Genomic DNA, 19,477 nt, shown 5'->3' with positions numbered 1-19,477 from the left:
GGTTAGCCCTGCCAACCATGACCTCACATTGTCGGCCCATGTTCATCTTGGAGTCAATAATGACTCCAAGATCTCTTTCTGCCTCCGTGCTCTCAAGTAGGGAGTTCCCCATTGTGCAAGTGTGCTGCTGGTTCCTACTTCATGGTGTATTTTCTATTTTCAGTGGCTAAAATGACTTTAACCAAAGTACTGGAAGTAGAATAAATCTACATGATTAACTAAGCCTAGCATCACGCTTAATAAATTGAATTTACTTTTGGAAACATATGTTAAGTATTTAAATAATTTAACCTCATTCTCTCACTTGTTTTGGGGAATAATCTGTTTTGAAGTAATCTAAAGAAGTTATAAAACACTTAATTTCAAAAAGCAAATTTGATGTTTTACTTGTTTATTTTTTCTTTTTCATTCAGATTAGATAATGAAGGTAGTAAGGTCAATTTTACTTTTGTTCACAATGTAGTTCATATGATCAGGCAAAGTTTGGATTGAAATGCTTTAAGGAGAATACTTAGTTCTAAGCAAAAACTCTCTTATTGAGATTTAAAGAAACCATGTCTATTAATCTCAGAATTCGTAGGACATATATTCAAAGGATTTTGACTTTAATTTCCCTTTAGATATTTAAACCTTTATTTTATTTAAAACAGCTAGTTATGCAACGACAGGTTGTTTGCAGTTTTTACTGCACTGAAAAGTGCATTAATTTAAAATTTTTGAGATTTATCAGAAGCTTAAGTAGCAATGTCAGTGTGAAGGAAAAGAAGAACAGAGGGGGTGGGGAACACCCTTCTCTGTCAGAGGGGGTGGGGAACAAGTGTACCACAATGGCAGAGATCACGTACGCTCAGACCAGCCTGTACATTACTGCAAGGAGCGCGTGGCGATGCCTCAACCCCTTTTTAGGAAGCAGCTAGCCTGCGCACAGGCAGGCGCAAAGGATAAAAGGAGGAGAGAATAGCAGCTTGAGAGAGGGAGAGAAAAGGTGAGCAGAGAGCATATAGATGCTGAGCGAGAGGCAACACAGACTACCTGCGGGAGGAGGGAAGCGAAGAGAACGCTCCAGGGAGGCTTGAAGTGAGAAATTCTGAGTGGAATTGGTTCTGTGTTTACAGTCTGTCAGAGGATTAAGGGCTCAATAGAGAGAAGGTGCCCAGTGGTATGGACTTTGAGTTTAGTTTGGTGATCTCCTAGTACACACAGTTTTTCTTTGCCATAAGCACTTTACCTCCTTAAAAGCACTTTAAGGATAGGCAGGCAGTGCTATTATAACTGTGCACTTGGCACATGGGTAGTTGGGCATAGTGCCATCAGCAGTAAGAGCATTTTAAAGGCTAAAAGGGACGTGTACAATATTAGGTAGCTGAGGCTGGAACAAGACTCCAAGAGGTGGTAGACTTAGTGAATGGTGCCAGAACTCAAATGGTGTCGGAACACTCAAGGACCTGAACTGAAGAAGATTTAGGAAAGTGCAGTAGCCAGGCAGAAGCAATACTGAATGCACCAGGTAGTTTAGATCCCTTGTAACTTCAGCAAGACTTCGGGTAAAAGTTGCTCATTGAACTAGCGACAAGAACTACGCTTAAGGGGGGCTCATTTATATATTTTTGTTTGTTATTATTGTGTAGTGAAAGACCGTGTGGTCTCATTGACATTGGACTAGACCTATTATTAACATCAAGGTTGTGTAAGGCTGAGGTATGAGGGGAGGTTGGAGCCCCAGACTCCTATAAAACAATTAAGAGTCTATCAGCTTCCAGACAAAGGACTTAGGGCTGAACACCTCCCAGTTGTAAGAACTCGAAAGTGTGGCAGGAAAATTTAATCAGAAGACAGCCCTGAACTCCAAAGGTAAGGAAACATGATGGCTCTTGAATAAGAATAGACGTTTTCAAATCGTTAGTGAGGTTGGTGATGAGGCCCAGAGTGTACAGTCAAAAACATATCCCCCAATGAGAACTGACCTATTTTTTGCAATTTTACTAGATACTGAAAGGATATCCTTTAGAACATTGGTTCTCTCTCTTTTTTCTTTTAAGATACAAGGCATCCCTCGTTAGGCTCAAGGCACCCTTAGAAAGTTCAGGCTCCTGGTTTTCATTTTTATTTTTCTATGGAAAAATAATAGAGCAATAATTCTATTGTAAAGAACTCAGAAAGGCCACAACAGATCAGACTGTTTTTAATACTATGGATTCCTATTTGAAACCTCTGGGTTTATCTTGTTAATCCTGACTGCATGCGTAGCAGTGCTAACATTGTATGGCACCCTATGGCACACCGCTGAATGAATCTCAAAGCACACGAGGGTGCCGCAGCACCCTGGTTAAGAATCGCTGCTTTAGATAGAACTGTGCATATGTCTTACATTTTAGCTTCTTGGCTGGAGCTTAAGTGCTTGTTCTTTCATGGTTTGTAAGACCAAGGATCCAGATCTCACCTAAAATTATTTATCTTACTTTACAAAAAACAATCAACTAAAAGAAAATACAAAATAAAACAAAAAATCCCTCAAACCTAAGGAAAGTTTGACCCTTGAAGTGATAAACAGTAGCAAAATTGCATATTTTGAAACAATCTAATTTCACGATGATTTTTTATGATATTACTCTACAAATCCATGAAAGTTCCATGAAAAAGATTTCTGAAATATGCAAGCAATGTTCGAGGTCTCTGAAATATTAATTTTGATTCTTACCATGAGTTAATGGCAGATTCAGTCTGGAGGATGAGCTGCATTCCACCATGGACACCTGGTGATCCGGCTCACTTTCTCTCTGAAGAATGGTCTCTGGATGTCCTGCGAGCACTTTATTTATGCTGCTAACACAAACAAATCCCACCATATACACAAATCTAGGAGGAGTTCCAACTATAATTTAATGACTATGCTTTTGAAAGTAGACCTACTTTGCTTGACAAATATGTCATTCGTAACTGTTAGCAATGATATATTGATGTGGGTAATAATTACGTATTAACAAAAAACTGAGATGGTACTCTAGGTTAACTCTACTTGCCAGCCTGAGATACTGCCACATACAGGGCACTACAGGGACTACTGTAGCAGCAGTGAGGAAGACAGCCTCTTGGACAAAGTAACAGCTACCATCATATTCTCTGAGTAACTTTTCATCCTGTTCAGCAATCTGTGTCTTTGAGAAAGCAATGGCTTACCAGTGCTGGGACCTGTTCTTTGCCAAACCATCTGGTTAGTTTAGCAGTAGAGCTCTTATGAGCTGCCTGGGCATTTTCATTGTGGTTCACTGTCAAAGTAGCCATAAATAAGTGGGAGACCCTTTCTAATATCTAATTCTGGGAAATCAGGATATACAAATACAACATTCTACGTGCGTCTACATGAGATATTTACTGTGCAGTAGATGAATTAGCTGTTCTGTAAACGTTGTGTATCTACATGTGTGCCCCCATTAGGCTGGAGTAAACTTATTTACTCCAGCCTAAAAAACTCCACAGCAGCGCATATGCAGACACTGCCCTGGCTGGCTGGGGCATGAGGCTGCTTTAGTGCAGGAAGCGTCTGCCAGCTAGGCCCACACTGAAGCACTCTTGTGTCCCAGCCAGCCTCTCCACAGCACGTTAAACTGCAGGGAGCAGCTCTGGGCTGGAAGGCTACCCCCCAGCCAGGTGAGGCTGCTCTGACTCAGCTCAATATGCTAATTTTAATATCTGCACTAAAAATAAATGAATTTTAAATTTAATATATTCCGAAGTCTGACCGGTTTCTTGCCAGCCTGTTAGCAAAAAGGACCTCTACCCTAGGTTTTAAGAAAAAGTTTTAAAGAAGAGCTTATCTTGGTTCATCTGCAGATGGGCCATTAACTAAGAACCATAGTTATTCAAGGTTGAAGACCAGATTCTTAGGTGAATCTACATTTTTACACTCAATTGTTTGGCTCGACTTCAAAAGATTGGTAGTTAAGGCTAGAAATACAGAAATATGCCTAATACATTATTTCATCACTAACTTTAGTATCTTTATTTAAAATCTACACCTTGTTCTACACCAGATTGAACTGGTACAAAACCACTAAAATCACTAAGGGGAGGACAGATGATTTGCCCATTTGTCTGGGGAGCCACAGATCTTGGGGAAAGCATGCACTATAGTGCTCTGCAGCCAGAGGGCAGGTGTGCAGTGATTCCAGCATGCTTTGTTGGGGTTTCCATCTCCAGAGGTTCCTGAGGACTGCTAAGTACAGAGAAAGACACCAACTGGCTGGCTGCCCAGGGACCAACATCTACTCAGTGACTTCCTCTGCTTGTGCTGGGAGTGGAGACACACAGTATGCCTGGTCAATTTCCACTGTCAAAGGCGTGTCAATTTCATTTCCAGACTGAAACGGATCCCTGCCATCTGCACATCCTGAGGCTCCTGATACAGCAACACCAGCAGGTCCTGCAGCACCCACCCACAGGTTCTTCTGCAAGCTCATTCAGCTCCTTTGCAGTGCCATGTAAAGCCATGCAGGCAACATTGAGGCCCTGGCCACCTGCATCCTCCAACTCCTCCCACTGAAACCTGACTTCAGATGAGGGTGAACATGTTGTGCTTAGGAAGAGAAGCTCAGAGCAACTGCATGCACCCAATCTAAGCATGGTATACAACATCACAGTTCTGTCGTGCACCCCAATGGCAACACTAAAAATAGGTCTATTTGCCTAAAAAACTCCATGACTTAACCCTCACCTCTTCTTTTCCTGCCAGAAGTCATTCTCCTTGTTTTTTAGTGATGATGCATCACCCTGCTCCCAAAGAGTCTTCTTCTGTCTTGTAACTTCTTTCTGTTTGTCTTCTTCTTGATAATTACTCAATTCTGTCACATTCTAGAAAAGAGAAATATCGAGGATCTTTGCCTCAACTCGTGTTCAGAATATGCAGTAACAAAAGTCCATCCCCAAACATACTGAATCCATTATACATTAAATAAATTATTGTGAAAGCAAATAAACTATATTATATGAAAGAGAAGAAGCATTTGACCTTACTGATATTTACCTTGGATTTAGTCAGAACCTCCTTAAAACAATTAATGTGATGGTACTGAACTTGGAAATTACGAGGAAAACCATTCCTGCATATAAACCATGGTCTACCTTAGTCAGGTACCTCTACCTTGTCTTCTGCCTGACACCAGACTAAGATGGCTTACTACCTTTCTCTCCTTAATCCATCTGCTAAAATCCTCTAGTGAATGAGTTAACTCTATATACTAAGATAACAAAAACGCATTAGCAAAGGCAAAGCTAACTCCTAGTTCTGACTCTAGTTCCATAAGAAACTCACCGTTATTCCACTTCCTTCGGTGATGGAGGAAGAAGTAGAGAGGGGCTCTGTACAGCTTGAAGAAATGGTGAATGGAACTACAGTATCCTCAATTATTTTGCGCTCCTAGTTGAAGATGTGGGGGTGGAAGAGGAAGGAGTCAAACATCATACTTCTCAAAAAGAATAATGGAGGTTACAAACATCAAAAACAGTAGTATTAGGCTTCTAGATGTCGGCCTAATGATTAAGGTTAACGATCTGATCCTTAAAAGTCCTTAAAAGTCCACAGCATGCAAGTCTAAGCTTAATATGTAATGGCAAGGAGTTGTAATACAGAGCTTTATATCCTTAGGGAAAATCCTTTTCTCAATTTAAATTTGTTTCATGCCTCTAATTATTTTCAATTGCTGTCTCTGATCCCCTTTTACTTGTACCATATCTTTCTTGAGATAGGTTGACCAGAACTGGACACATCATTCCAGCTCAGGTACAGCACTATCTTTTGTGTCCTATTTTCTAATCCATTCTTTAAATGGAATAGAGTTACTACTAGCATAGAATTAATTGAAATTATTCCTTTCAATGTTTACCACCTTGTGTTTGCCCTCAGCTTTCTCTGTAAGCATCTCATTACATCACTACAAATACCAAGATAACGAGAGTAGTAAATTAGCAAAGGCACATTCATTGACCTATAGATTCATATTGGGAATGTGGCCCAAAGTCCGTTTTTCTGCCTCCCCCTTCCTGAATCCCTATATCTCAGTCTTCCTAGAAAACTGCCTGGCAGGTAAGCATATGTTATTTAAGTAATGCTTAACCATCATTACAATTTTGCTTCTCATCAAGATCACGAAGATGATACTATTCAAGCACTGCCCATGGGATATTAAAATTACCTACAAGAATACACAAAAAGATTATTAGAAACATATAACCAGTGTCAATAACTTAGGAAACTAAGCTTTTCCAGGCTCACTGGAGTAGTAAAACAGGAGGAGATGGGCACACAGGAAAAACAAGGACACCAATCCTTTTTTTTTTAATTTATACAACAGTGAGATTCCAACTTTTCCACTGTCAAGATGTTCTCTCACAGATGACTTATTTCTAGAGATAAAATCCATGATGGGATGTAGGAATCACAATACTGAGTAATGTATTTCTTAACTCCCTGTTGCCTTGTGCAACTCACAGCCTTAAGACAAGAAAAGGATCTTTAAAAGCCAGTAGCAAGCAAGTAGGAAATGCTGAGGAAGGGGGTATGGGGTAGTGCTTAAGCCCCATTCCAAAAGCCACTGGTCCAGCAACAAACCATGCCAACCACTTTTTTTTCACCAAAAGTAGAAAGAGAAGGTGATGGTGGACAGTCTTTCAGGTCCAGTGTCTAAAGCACTCAGCATTAACATAGGAGACCCGGATCAAATTCCACCTTTGCCTATTTTGGAGCTGGTATTTGAACCCCTATCTTCCACTACTCAAACACATTCATCATTGGGCTACTGTAGCAATAGGTCCAGGACACTAAAAGGAGAGGAGGGGCAGGGTGAGGATGTGTGGCACTTCATGTATCCAAGTGGCTGTGACTAGAGCTCTCAGCAGCAAACAAGTGCAACCACACCAGCTCCCCCCTAATCCATTACTGGGTGACCAAGGACTAAAAACAGCAGGCTATAGTCATTTTTCATCTCTTTCAGACCCAATGAATATTTAAGTATATTATGCAAATATAACAGTTTCAACAGGATAAACTGAAAGACACTCCCCCCAAATAACCTAGTTATTAAAGCACTCGCTTGGGAGGTGGGAAATCTGGATCCAAGTTCTTGCTTCAATTACACTCAGAAGGAGAGATCTGAACCAGCATCAATCTCTTGGTGAGAACTCTAGCCCCTCAACTAATTGGGCCTAAGGGCATTCCCTTCATCTGGTTGTATCTAATGTAGGTTATCCCTACCTACTGCATGAAAATGCCTACTGAAGCTGACCTTGTGGTTCAGAAAGGCAGGCCACAGCTAGCTGGAGAATCCTGCCAGAGCTTGGGTATGACTTGAATGCTGAACTGTATGCTGCTGTTATGACTAAGCCAGCTTTGTGGATATTCAGAAGCAGAAATGTAGGCATTTAGAGGCATTGAGGTCCTAGAGAGTTTAGCCATGTTTAGGATTACCTGGCAGTTCAGTAGAGCTCTGAGGATCTCAGTGGTGCCTAAATGTTGGACTTAGGCATCTAAATGCTGTAGTGAATACTTAAGTCCCTTTATAGATTCAGCCCCAAGCAGCCCTTCTAAGAGCAAAAAAGGAAAAAAAAGTAAAACTCCCCTGTACTGAAGCTGCAGAATTATTTCTGAACTTGATGTTTTGGCACATTTTACCTCCTCATAGTATCTACGCTCCTCCTCTTCAACTTCTTTCTGAGCTTTTTCCCATTCTTCTTTCAGCTTGTCTTGCTCTTTCTGGTACCGCTCCTATAAAGAATTTCAGCTCAATCATTTCAACAGGAAAATTCATACGGCATAGGGAATTCAGTCTGCTTCAGCTGAAGAACAGACAGCTAGGATTTAAACGTTGTGATACATTCCAAGCATCAGTGAAAGGGGACAAGTAGAAATCTTGTTCATCAGACATACAGCATGCCATGTGAGAATAAGAACCTGAAACACCCCTTGAAGACAGAAAATTTCTTTTCTCACCCTATCCCCAACATTCTCATCCATGCCTTGGCTCCCATTTTGTTTAGTACTCTCAACCTTACTGTAAAACACCAGGAACATTTAACATGTAATACAAAGTTTGATTAGTTAGAGGTTTCCAAATGTTAGTAGTTGTTGGACATGAAATTTGTTTACAGCAATTTAGAAAAAGTCATACTTTGTTAAGGTAGAGTTCTTATAAGCTACCAAAACAGTCCAGTATATTTTAAACATGGATTTTGCATTAATCATTTGGCTAAACTAGTGAAGGAATTTAACTGGACTTTGTAGATATTAGCTTTGCCACTAATCTGATAAAGGTAAGATGCTGCCAGTACAATTTAATGAAAGATGAAAACCCATGTAGGCTTATAAGATAAATAGGCAATGTATAAAAGTCTGAAGTGGATAAGATGATGATTAGCTGAGTAGTTTGTTTTCTTCTTGGATGGGATTATTCCTTAAGAATAGAATCCCTCAGCCCTGTGTGTGTTCTGAATCAGAATATAATCTTTTGAAGAGCTATTTAAAATACTTTGGCATCAGACCTGTTTTTCCTTCAGGGAAGTGGCAAAGTTACACCATTTCCACCTAACTTTCTTTGCAACATCTTAAGAAATTGATTTACTTTCAGTTTGGTCCCCATGTAGGCTATGGGATGCATTCTGAGGAGGACTTAATTTCTGGAATAGAAAACATTGCAGAAAGAAAAATATACCAAGTATAAAAAAAATGAAAATCAAGAAACAGCCACAATTCATTCATTCTCATCTATTACGAAATATTATTATCCATCACCACAGTCTTAATGCCTGCCTAATTTCACTATTATTTCCTTTTCACATTTCTGTGGTAAGTTTCTGTAGTAAGTTTTAGTTTTGACACATCAGAAGTTTCTACTGAAGAAAGGGTCTGTTGAAAAATTCACAACCAGCTCCATGTTCATCCAAGCAATTTAAGCTTATTTGATTCATATTACATACTCAAATCTGAATATTTTCAGTGTCATAAAATGACCTGAACTGCTCAAGTTATGAGGAAAATGACAATCTAAATCAGGGGTGTCCAACCTTTTTCAATGTGGGGCTGGATCATGAACTTTCATCACCCAGTGGAGCAGCGAGTCATATTCAAAGACCTCACAGGAAGCGGTATCACATCACCCCCGCAAAACGAAAGTACAGTGTTTACTTCCATTTCCTGTCGCAGTGCCTCAGGCCTCAGAAAACAGCTTGGAGGGCCACATGTTGGACAAGCCTGATTGAAATGAAATACAACTGAACAACAATGGGAAAAAATTTTGCAGTCTCAGTACCTGAAGCAAACGTTCCTGTTCATGCTGCCATCTTTCCTGTCGTTTTCGCTCCTCTTCTGGATCCCAGGACCAGAAATTGAAATGCTTATAGAAATTGAATGTGATTATTAGAATATACAAATGTTACAATACAATTGTAAAAAGCTGCACAATGCAGTCACTTTGCCTACTCTAACAAGCAAAATGAAAAAGTTAACCTACAAGGAGATTTCAGATTATTTATTATAGTTATGGTTAGCTGACTACGGGTAGTTATTCTTATTTTCCTCATCAATTTGGAATTATTTTTTTGCACCATGTTCAAATGTATTTGCAAAACAATTTATTTTTCTCCACAGCAAGTAACAGTCAAACAATATTGGAAAAAGAGGTATGGACTGGAAGAAATTCTAAAGATAATAAAAATAGCTGCAGAACTTGTGACATTTTCTACAGTTGCTGATGCAAAAGTACATCAGCATAGTAAAGAAAATCACCAACACCTTATTCTCCCTTGGAATAGTCCCAATGCCACAAGCATCAAAATAAATACTGTATTTGTTCCTACAGATGAAATATTTATGTCTCTGCCAAAAATAATAATACACAAGTTTTGGTTTATGATATTATTTATACTGAGACAAAACACAAGACCTAATCAGATCAAGAACCCATTATATCATATAATATGATATTAAATATTTATTTCCTTTAAAAAGGAAATTGAGTCCTACAGTTGACATTTCACGTGATATCCTCTTCTTCTACAGCCACATATTGGGTACTTCCTCAAATGGGAAAGGAGACAGTCCACTTTTCCATTACGAATAGTATAAGGAATACAGGCTACACTGTGTTTTAATATATACAGGTATCTTTGAGGGATAATGGATTTTCACCTAACAATCATTTCCTGTGCATTGCAGTTTCTATGCAAGTTAAATCAAGGCAATGTTCAGAAAGACACACAGACCCACTCACAAAATGAATGGGAATTCTCAGGGTTAAAATTGAGCATTACTTAAGCCTTTGTAAGACCAAGGTTATCTGCATCACAATCTTGTATGATAACATTTCTCCTTAACAGGGAGAAACCTCAACTCCCAGTTTAGACCACTGTAATCTTACTAATATTAGTAAAAATTAATTAATAATTAATTGAAGACAGAATTTGCCTCCATATTTGTTTAAAGGTGTGAAGTATTTGGGTCATAGTTATTTTCCTTCAGTCAAAGGAACTGAGTTTCATCATTCCTGCTTGACAGTACTTTGAGATGGTTTACAGAAAGAGTTATCTTTGCTTTAGTTGCAAACTTAACAACTAAATCATAGGGCTGGAAAGGGCCTTAAGAGTCTAATCCAATATCCCTGACACAGATGCAGGTGTTATTGTACCTAAACCAGAGAGACGCCTGGGAGATGTCTATTCACCCTCCTCTTAAAAACTTCCAGTGCAAATCTCTATACTGAACATATGCTGAAAAAGAATGCCCTGCATTCAAAAGCTTATCTAAGTCTATCCCAAAAATGCAGACAGTCAACTAAAATATATCACTCACAAAAATCCTTGCCTCTTATACTGATTATACTAATATTCTGACATTCAGAATAATGAAAAAAACTACTTACATTTGATTTGTCTCCATTAGCAGAATCAGCTGGAAAACAAAAACTAAACTTAACTCCTCAAATATTAAAACCCTCAAATATACCTTTTCTTAACGTGAGCTAAAGATCAAAACATATCTGCAGAAAAAGATACAAGGTTTCAGGGCAATTTAATAACAAGACTTGCCCCACAACCAACTGCAAAGAAAATATGTGATAAAATAGATCAGAAAAGTAGACCCTGCACCCTTCACCAGCAAAAGCATTTCTGATACGGCTAGAAATCAGCAGTGCATCAAGATCAGGATCTAATCTATCACTAGCTAATGGCAGCTACTTTTTGGCCACAGGCATTAGCAGTGCTTGGATATAGAGTGTTATCAGATTTAATTTACTTTTATCTTTTGCTGTTTAATGTGGGGAAAGAAAAAGCAGAGCCAAGGAACAGGCACCAAAATTATACACTATTCAAGAGCCACAGTTACCAAGAGAACCAATGCCTTTGAAATAAACTGTTAAAAAAACAGATGCAAAGGAAAACATATAAAGGCAAACAATATTCTTTTGGTATCTGAAACCAAAGTATTACATTCATGTATAGTTTAACAGCTCTTTTCCAACTGTACAAGAGGAACAGGCACTTTCTATGGAAGCAGAAAGTGGAAATAAGTACCAGTGACCATTAGCTTTTACCCCAGCCCACATTTTAAGACACCTACTACTTAGGGCAGCGGAAAGGTTGCAGCTACTCTCCGTGCATCATTTACCTGACCGGGAGAAAAATTGTGAGCGTCGCCAGGAGTTCCGAACCTTAAGCGGAACACTGGCACAGGTAGGTGATTCTAGAGCAGGCGGCAAAATAGAAACAAGAAACAACACTATGAAAAGAAAATCGTCCACCTTCTAGATGTGAACTCACTTAAGTGACAGAAGGGCTTTTTAATAAAATGAATCACTTAAAAGGCAGGTTACAGCTAGGTTAAAGTCAGTTTCCTAATGAAATAACTTCAAAAAAATTAGGATTGGAAAGGATCTCAAGGGGTCATTTAGTTTAACCCCCCGCTCAAAGCGGAATCATCCTCATTAAGAGGGTTTCCAGCTAAATTGAAGTAGAATTAAAAGTCATTGTTGGGATATACTTCATCTAATTTTACCCAACACACCTCTAACACATTAGAATGTAATTAAGGAAGTCTGATCCTGAATCTCTTTTCTTAATTCAAAGTGTTTGTTAGGTTTTCACTCACTCACTCACATTTTTTTTTGCATGGTGACTTTCAGCACCATTCTGTGTGCACTAGAGCATATCAAGCATTTCAGCATAACTGAAAGAATAAAAAATATCTCCAGTCACCTACATGATTTCTGGGCTGCTTTCTTATTTAGTAAACACTTGAGTTACTTCATTTCTGAAATATCTCCCAAGTCTTATAAATTTTAGTTTCTATTCTAGTTTCTGTGCACATACATGGCATGTTAGCTGTAAGGACAGCTGCATATGAACAGCTAAGAGCAGAATTTAGCTCCAAAAAATTTAATTGCCACGAAAACAAATTACTAAGCCATATTTCTCAGCTTGAAGCAGCAGTACTGGTAAAACAATAGGCACCACACATACAGGCTGGGGAACTCCCCTCTTGTCAGCACGGAGGTGGAAAAGGATCTGGGAGTCATTATTGACTCCAGGATGAACATGAGTTGGCAATGTGGGGAGGCGGCTAGGAAGGCCAACTGCACCTTGTCGTGCATCCACAGATGCATCTCAAGCAGGTCCAAGGAGGTGATCCTCCCCCTCTATGCGGCACTGGTCAGGCCGCAGCTGGAGTACTGCGTCCAGTTCTGGGCGCCGCACTTTAAGAGGGATGTGGACAGCATCGAGAGGGTCCAGAGGAGGGCCACTCGTATGATCAAGGGACAGCAGGGTAGGTCCTATGAGGAAAGGTTGCAGGACCTGAACCTGTTCAGCCTTCAAAAGAGAAGGCTGAGGGGGGATCTTGTGGCCTGTTATAAACTGGTTAGGGGGGATCAGCAGGCGCTGGGGGAGTCCCTGTTCCCCCGAGCGCCGCAAGGAGTGACCAGGAACAATGGTCACAAGCTGGCGGAGGGAAGGTTTAAGTTGGACATCAGGAGGCGCTACTTCACGGTCAGGGCGGCTAGGGTCTGGAACCAGCTTCCAAGTGAGGTGGTGCAGGCTCCCACCCTGGGGGTTTTTAAGAGGAGGTTGGATGACCACCTTACTGGGGTCATTTGACCCCAGTGCTCTTCCTGCCATGGCAGGGGGTCGGACTAGATGATCTGCTCAGGTCCCTTCCGACCCTAGAAACTATGAAACTGTGAAAACATAATAGCCTTGAACATATTAGACCTTTTAACTTAATATCAGCTATACATAAATTAGACTCATTAGATAACACCATGCTAGACTTCCTGATGCGTGCCATATTCTTGAGGTAGTAGTTAAGATCACTGACAGTGCCCAAAGAACACTGTCCTAACAGTACTTGTTCAGTTGTAACTTGAAAAATGATCATTTCCCTTTCAAAAACTCCAGCTCAGAGGACCTATATTTTATTTGTAGATTCAACATAAGGTTATTTTTCTTTTTACCCTCTAGCGAGTTTTCAATTACTGCCCAATTTCATTCTATGCAGCTACAGAAATACTCTTTTCTTTTGCTTACCTTGTTGCTCAGAATTCTGCAAAGTAGCTTGGCTAGTCTCAGGCAATTTCTTCAAAAATGGAAATATGATACTTCCTTCTTGTATTAGAGTCTTTGGCTTCCCCATCTGTCCAAACATTTAGGAACAGACAACAATGTATAAATATTATGCATGTGATGAAAGTCTAGTTCTACCACATGAAATTTTTAGCTTATTTTTTTTATTAAGACTGAGGAGAAAAACAAAAACTTAGAAAACTTGCACCAAAGCAATGTCCTATTTAAATTGTGGAGACCTTTTTTTGGTTCTTTGCTGCCTCCCATGTGATACTAGAAGTCTTCCGAATATTAAAGGTGCCACAGTGGAACCCAAATAATTTTAATTGAAATTGCTCTCAAAACAATTCATAGCAGGTTGCCAAATTTAGGAGAAACACCCAGTTGTTTTTACTTCTAACAGCATTGCTTCTCCACTCATCTGGAGCAACTTGATGGTCTCATGCAACTGCTTGAAGCAGCAGCACCCTTTGAAATAAAAAGCTGCGGCAAAAAGCTAGAGCACCTCAGCAGTCCTGTGGAGCAGTCTGCCGTGGCTAGGTAAATCCCCAGTTAATTTGCAAACAGTCATCTTCGCAGGGAGGTAGGGACTTAACCCTGCAAAGCATCTGGGTTTTACCGTACTATTCTAGGACTGACATAGATGTACATTTCCTCAGCACAAAGCCAACTATCACCTCAGCTATATGTAGTCACTCCACATTTCAAGGCAGTTTTAAAAGCAAGCTTCTCCATTTACATACTTTGCACACACTAGTTTCCCTCCTCTTAGGGCCCTGCCACATATTCAAATTAGACCTCGATAAAAACCAGCTATACAGTTGTTACACATTTTCAAGCACTAACTTTGTAGCTGGTTGGCTCTTTTTATAGATAAACAATTGTTATGCTAATTACTTTGCATGTGTGGCTGGTCTAAATGTATTGTACAATTAACCAGTTAATTGCATAATATATGTAGCATGTGGCAGAGACCTAGAAACATAAGGCCCATGGATCAGATTCTCCAGTCTGCTCTTTGGGTGGAGGATTCTTTCTGGAAAGGGACTCTCTGCTATTATAAAGATAGCAGAATCTGCCTGTAAGGGTTGTATCCTGCAAATCTGGCACGCAGACACTGAATTTAGAGAAAGAAGTGGGTGCGGTGAAGCTACACTATTTTCCATGGGCATAACATCTCTTATGCCAATCATATACGCTATGGAAGATTCAAAACAGTGAGTATATTCACCCTTTGCAAGACATGCCCTTTGTTTTTTTAAATAAAGTTTTTCACTTTCAGGTGCTCAAGAAGAGTTTAAAATCTTGTTTTTGGATTACTGAAAGCAGACTTTCAATGAACAAACTCCTAACTTTGTTATTAGATAACATTAAGATTGTTAGCACACTGAAAGCATTGCCTGTCAGGTCCTTCCCTACACTTCTCTCTCCATAATGGTTTTCTGTACCTCCCGTGTGACCAGGTCTTCTGCTTCTTTCTGCTGTTCTCTCTCGGGTTTCTTCAGGTCTTTATCTTTTGAAGCAGCATCCTCGGACTGGGTAGGAGGAGGAAACTCCACACTCATCATAGCAGGGCTGGCACAAGTAACAGTTGCCTTGAATTGATTATGGTCTGAACCTAATACACACACAGGAATCACAAATATTTACTTCCTTCTGAAATTAACAAAAATTAAAAGAAAATCCAATTATGTAAACACTGCCGAGTTAAGACAAAATTCAGCTTGAACCCTCCTTTTAAATTGCACTGACTATGTAGGTGGACCCAACACTTGATCACTAGTGCTTAAACGATCTTGTCAGGGCAAACAGAACTTATTCCTTCAAACAAGGAAGTTAATACTGCAATGCCACCTGTCTCTCTAGGAGGAATGGATGTCACTCCAGGTCTCCCTATTTTTTCTACTAAAACAAGATAGTGCACTTTCTTTGATTTCCAGTGGTTTGCTCAGAGACAGACTTGAACAGATGGGAATATGATGGCTGAAGCTCATTTCCCAGAAGGCAAACTTGAGGCTTGTAGTTTGGGTAAAGGATGTAGGGAATATAGCAGGGAGATGTTGCTTATCCCTCAAGGCAGCACATCATTTTGAATATCACTCCCAAAGTCTTAACATTTTTTTCTATTATACTTGGTATGACCATCTTTCTCTCATATGTGGACTTTGGCAGTTACACTTGGCCTTTGTGACCTCTAGACTGGCTAACTACACATTTCACTGGATTACTACTGAAAACTTCTGTTAGTACAGAAATGGGCCTTCTGTTTGCGCAGTTATTGAAGCATTGCTCCAGTGCACTGCAGACTTTAGGAGGGCTGCTGATGCAATTAAAGATGTCAATATTTACTTATAACCTACTACCATCCTGTGGTTTACCTAATTGAAACATTGGTCTTGGTCTTTCCCTCCCTTTGTATGGCCAAAGCAGCTGAAGAGAGCAAAAAAGCACTAACTCACAGTCCCTGAATTGGAAAATACAGGAGCTGGAGGCAGAGGGTTTTCAAGGGAGGGCAAAACATGCTTCTTCCATTGGAGTTCTAAACTGCTAACTCTTAGGATATGGTGAAAAAGCTCTACTATCATATTCCTTTGTATATAAAACATCCTTGAATTTAAAATGCCAGATTTTTTAAATTCCCCCTGCAATCAAATAAAGACACTCTTTCAAGGAGGCAATTTCTATGGTTCATATAACAGGTGTTAAATTCAAGTTAAAAGTAGAAGTTAATAGGCCAGTTTTAAAATAAATATTGCATTTTTAAAAATCCATCTCTAAAAATATGTTTAAAGAATAAGGCTTTCTTTTTGCCTGAAGGACGGGAGTCATATATTTATACTCTAATTGCTGACAAGCATCTCATATGTTTTTATGTACATGTACAGAGATAAATTGATAGGCACATTTTAAAACCTGGAACATCATTTTATTATGAAGTAGCAGTAAACAGAAGATGCTCAAATGTCGTCTTTTTTTTTTTTTTTTTTTTTTTTTTTTTTTAAGAAAACAGACTGAGGGAAAATAGCATTGTAACTTTTAAATTAATTTTAACTTACACTGAAATAAAATCAATTTTACAAGCATTTTACTTTTTCCTGATTAGGAATCATATGACAGGCCATAGAGTAAGGTCAAAAGTCCATGGAGCACTATTGATTCTATATACTTCTATTTATATAGCCCTGACAAAACTGGCTTCAAAAGTTTCTAAACATTCCCTTTTATCTTTTTTCAATGTCTTGAACATACATCTATTTTTTTTAAAAACTGGAATCGTTACTGCATTACTACTAATTTTAGTTTTCCATGTTTTTAGATACTGCACTTCCATGCTGATCATTCATATAAATAAGTTACAGGCATAAAAGGCATCAGGCAAATCTGAAAACAATATAATAAATCTAAACCAAATATAATCTTTGCATTTTCTCATGATACCTCTAGATGTCACTGTGAAGACACTTATCTTGACCACTGTGGTAACAAAGAAATGCACAACACAATGGAACTGAAAGAGATGTCACCAGACAAAAGCAGTTTTGCAGCAACAAACCTGGTGAAGTATTCTCTAGATTCATGATTTCTGGCCTTCTAGAATCAGTTTCACATTTTTGGTTGGCTGGTTCAGTTTCTTCTATTAAGGAGGCCTGTTGAGAACAATTGCAGTGTTTCAAAGAAATAAAAAAGCTAGCAAACAGTATTTATTTCCAGAGGATAGTACTTTCTTCCTCTTTGTAATGCATTCAATTGACATTTCTTTGAGTCAAGCTGGAAACAAACGACTGGAGACTGAAAGCATGAACAGTATGTGCTACTTTAATTTTGAGTTATTAAGCTGTCAACTTCCTCTCCTAAATATGCATCTTCTAAATGTTCATCACCATCTATTATTGTTTATATTAACTTTGAATAAACAAATGAAATAAAAATTAGAGAATATCTAGAGTTGGAGAGGAATGAACATTTCATTCTGTTTTTGTAATACTTATTAATTTATGTTTTACCAGGATGTAAAGGATTTGACTAAGTTACATTTTATATTTTTCTAGCTAATGTATCTAGAGTAACCTACCTCCTATTATAGAATCACAGAAAAGCAGAGTTGGAATGGGGTTAAGAAAGTAATTTAGTTCAACCCCTGCTCAAAGCATTTGAAGCTTGTTAATGAATTTGCCAAAATGTCTGATTTTACAAAAGGCAAAGACTAAAGCATTTTATTTATCCCTACCCTGTGCAAATCCTCTGTTCCCTCACTGGAATTACACATGATCAGTTTCAAAAGGTAAAAAATACTTTGAAAAGATATGATAAAACCATAAGCCAATAATCCAAATCACTTCAAAAGCCATCTTCCTGAACAGGAGTACTTGTCTATTATGTACTCTAATTAGAAAGCTGCACGAGGAAACTTTGAGAAGGATTCTCGTGGGATTCTCATGTAAAGAAGCAGAGGCATAACAAGTTCTGCATCTTGAGTAGTGACAGCCCATGGGGCAGTAGCCTGGTCACTTCCTCTAACTTCATTGTTCTATTTTAAGGGTAGATTTTGAATCCTTCCTTCCTTACAAAAGTCACCTGAATCTGGCAGCTCCCGCAGGTTCTAAATGTATGCAGGGCAACTGAACCTCTGCAATATGGCTCACTGGCAAAGTTAAACCTTTAGAGACAAAGCACAGACCTCCACCAGTTGAGGTAATGGAATATGGATTGGCAGTAGCCGTTAACCGAAACTTTCCAAAAGTATTTCAGCTTGAGACAGGCACCCAGCACAAACATTTTCAAATGGAATTATTAAACCCTGGCAACTTATTAAGCAACGGAAAACAGGGTCTTATAACAAAAAGTATTCTGCAGTCAAAAGTGTCACTGCTAGCTCTGCCCATAATCACTATATTTAAGTTAGAGGCACATTTTGGTGACAGAGAAGATCTCTTCATTCTAAGCAAGATATTAAGATATGGTAGCTCTTAAAATAGAGAATTAAAAATGAGCTACTTGGTGCAGGAAAATTGAATTTTGCAATGACATAATGCAGAAGTTATCTGGTTGCTCATGAGACTTAACACCTTTCAGTTGCTGAGCAATTAAATATCTTTGCTAATTAAGTGGCAAGATTGAAAAATAACATTAGTAGTCAGGTTCACTGGAGGAAAAAAGCCTGCATTTATCCCAATCCTTTGGGATTCCATATAATTTAATATTTTATAAAATTACCATAGTTTTTTCATATATACATTGTACGCTGTATTAGAAATATTATAACAACAGAAATAATGCTCCTCCCTTTCTACTACATAATCTGTATTAATCTCTATTAAAAAGTGCATGTATTCTTAAATATGACTTTTTTCATAAACCACTTTACATTGTCACTATTCTGAAATGCAAATGCTCTTGAAATATGCTAGCATATCCAACTGCATCTAAAAAGAGAGCTCCATAGAGCATATTTTGGAAAGGTATTACATTTTTCTGGAGAATTTATGCTTGCCTTTATGTTTATGCTCATTCACGTTTATAAATGAGATGATAGTATTTATCCATACTTATAGATAAACCTCCCAGGTGTGGAGGGCCCCAGTGAAGGTCTCTGCATCTCTTAAATCTTAACTTTAGTCAAATGTAGCTGAGGAGGAAGAGCTACCATTCAGCCTCAAAGCTGAACAGGACAGTACAGAGCAGCTCACTGTAGATGTGTAAGAGGAGGGGCTACTGGGCAACCGTTTTGTACAAATTCCCTAGAAAAAATCCTTCCATGGGAGGTGTGGATAGAATGGGTGAAATAAAAAGGCTAATATAAAAGCAAATGTATCCTAACAGATTTTTAGTACGCTGGTTCTGTCCCTGTAGATCTCTCAAGGGCCAGTGAATTTTGTTC

At 38.8% G+C, this 19,477-nt stretch overlaps 1 protein-coding gene across 7 annotated transcripts in view; it reads right to left on the bottom strand.

Moving 5' to 3' along the window:
* Positions 1-19,477, bottom strand: part of LIMCH1 (LIM and calponin homology domains 1) — a 344,316-nt gene that overhangs the window by 29,248 nt on the left and 295,591 nt on the right. For all 7 annotated transcript variants that reach the window (XM_019526040.1, XM_019526041.1, XM_019526042.1 and 4 more), the window contains 9 exons: positions 17,153-17,246; positions 15,048-15,217; positions 13,564-13,669; positions 10,905-10,933; positions 9,297-9,380; positions 7,664-7,756; positions 5,309-5,413; positions 4,712-4,848; positions 2,699-2,823 (listed from right to left, as the gene is read on the bottom strand). In XM_019526040.1, the coding sequence (XP_019381585.1) occupies positions 2,699-2,823; positions 4,712-4,848; positions 5,309-5,413; positions 7,664-7,756; positions 9,297-9,380; positions 10,905-10,933; positions 13,564-13,669; positions 15,048-15,217; positions 17,153-17,246 (943 nt within the window). The remainder of the gene's footprint in view (positions 1-2,698; positions 2,824-4,711; positions 4,849-5,308; positions 5,414-7,663; positions 7,757-9,296; positions 9,381-10,904; positions 10,934-13,563; positions 13,670-15,047; positions 15,218-17,152; positions 17,247-19,477) is intronic.

The sequence above is a fragment of the Gavialis gangeticus genome, unplaced genomic scaffold (genome assembly GCF_001723915.1).
Source record: "Gavialis gangeticus isolate Ggan-Ray unplaced genomic scaffold, GavGan_comp1, whole genome shotgun sequence".
NCBI classification, from domain to species: Eukaryota; Metazoa; Chordata; order Crocodylia; family Gavialidae; genus Gavialis; species Gavialis gangeticus.
The sequence above is the reverse complement of the archived record's forward strand: the minus strand, read 5'-3'. Positions and strand labels throughout refer to the sequence as shown.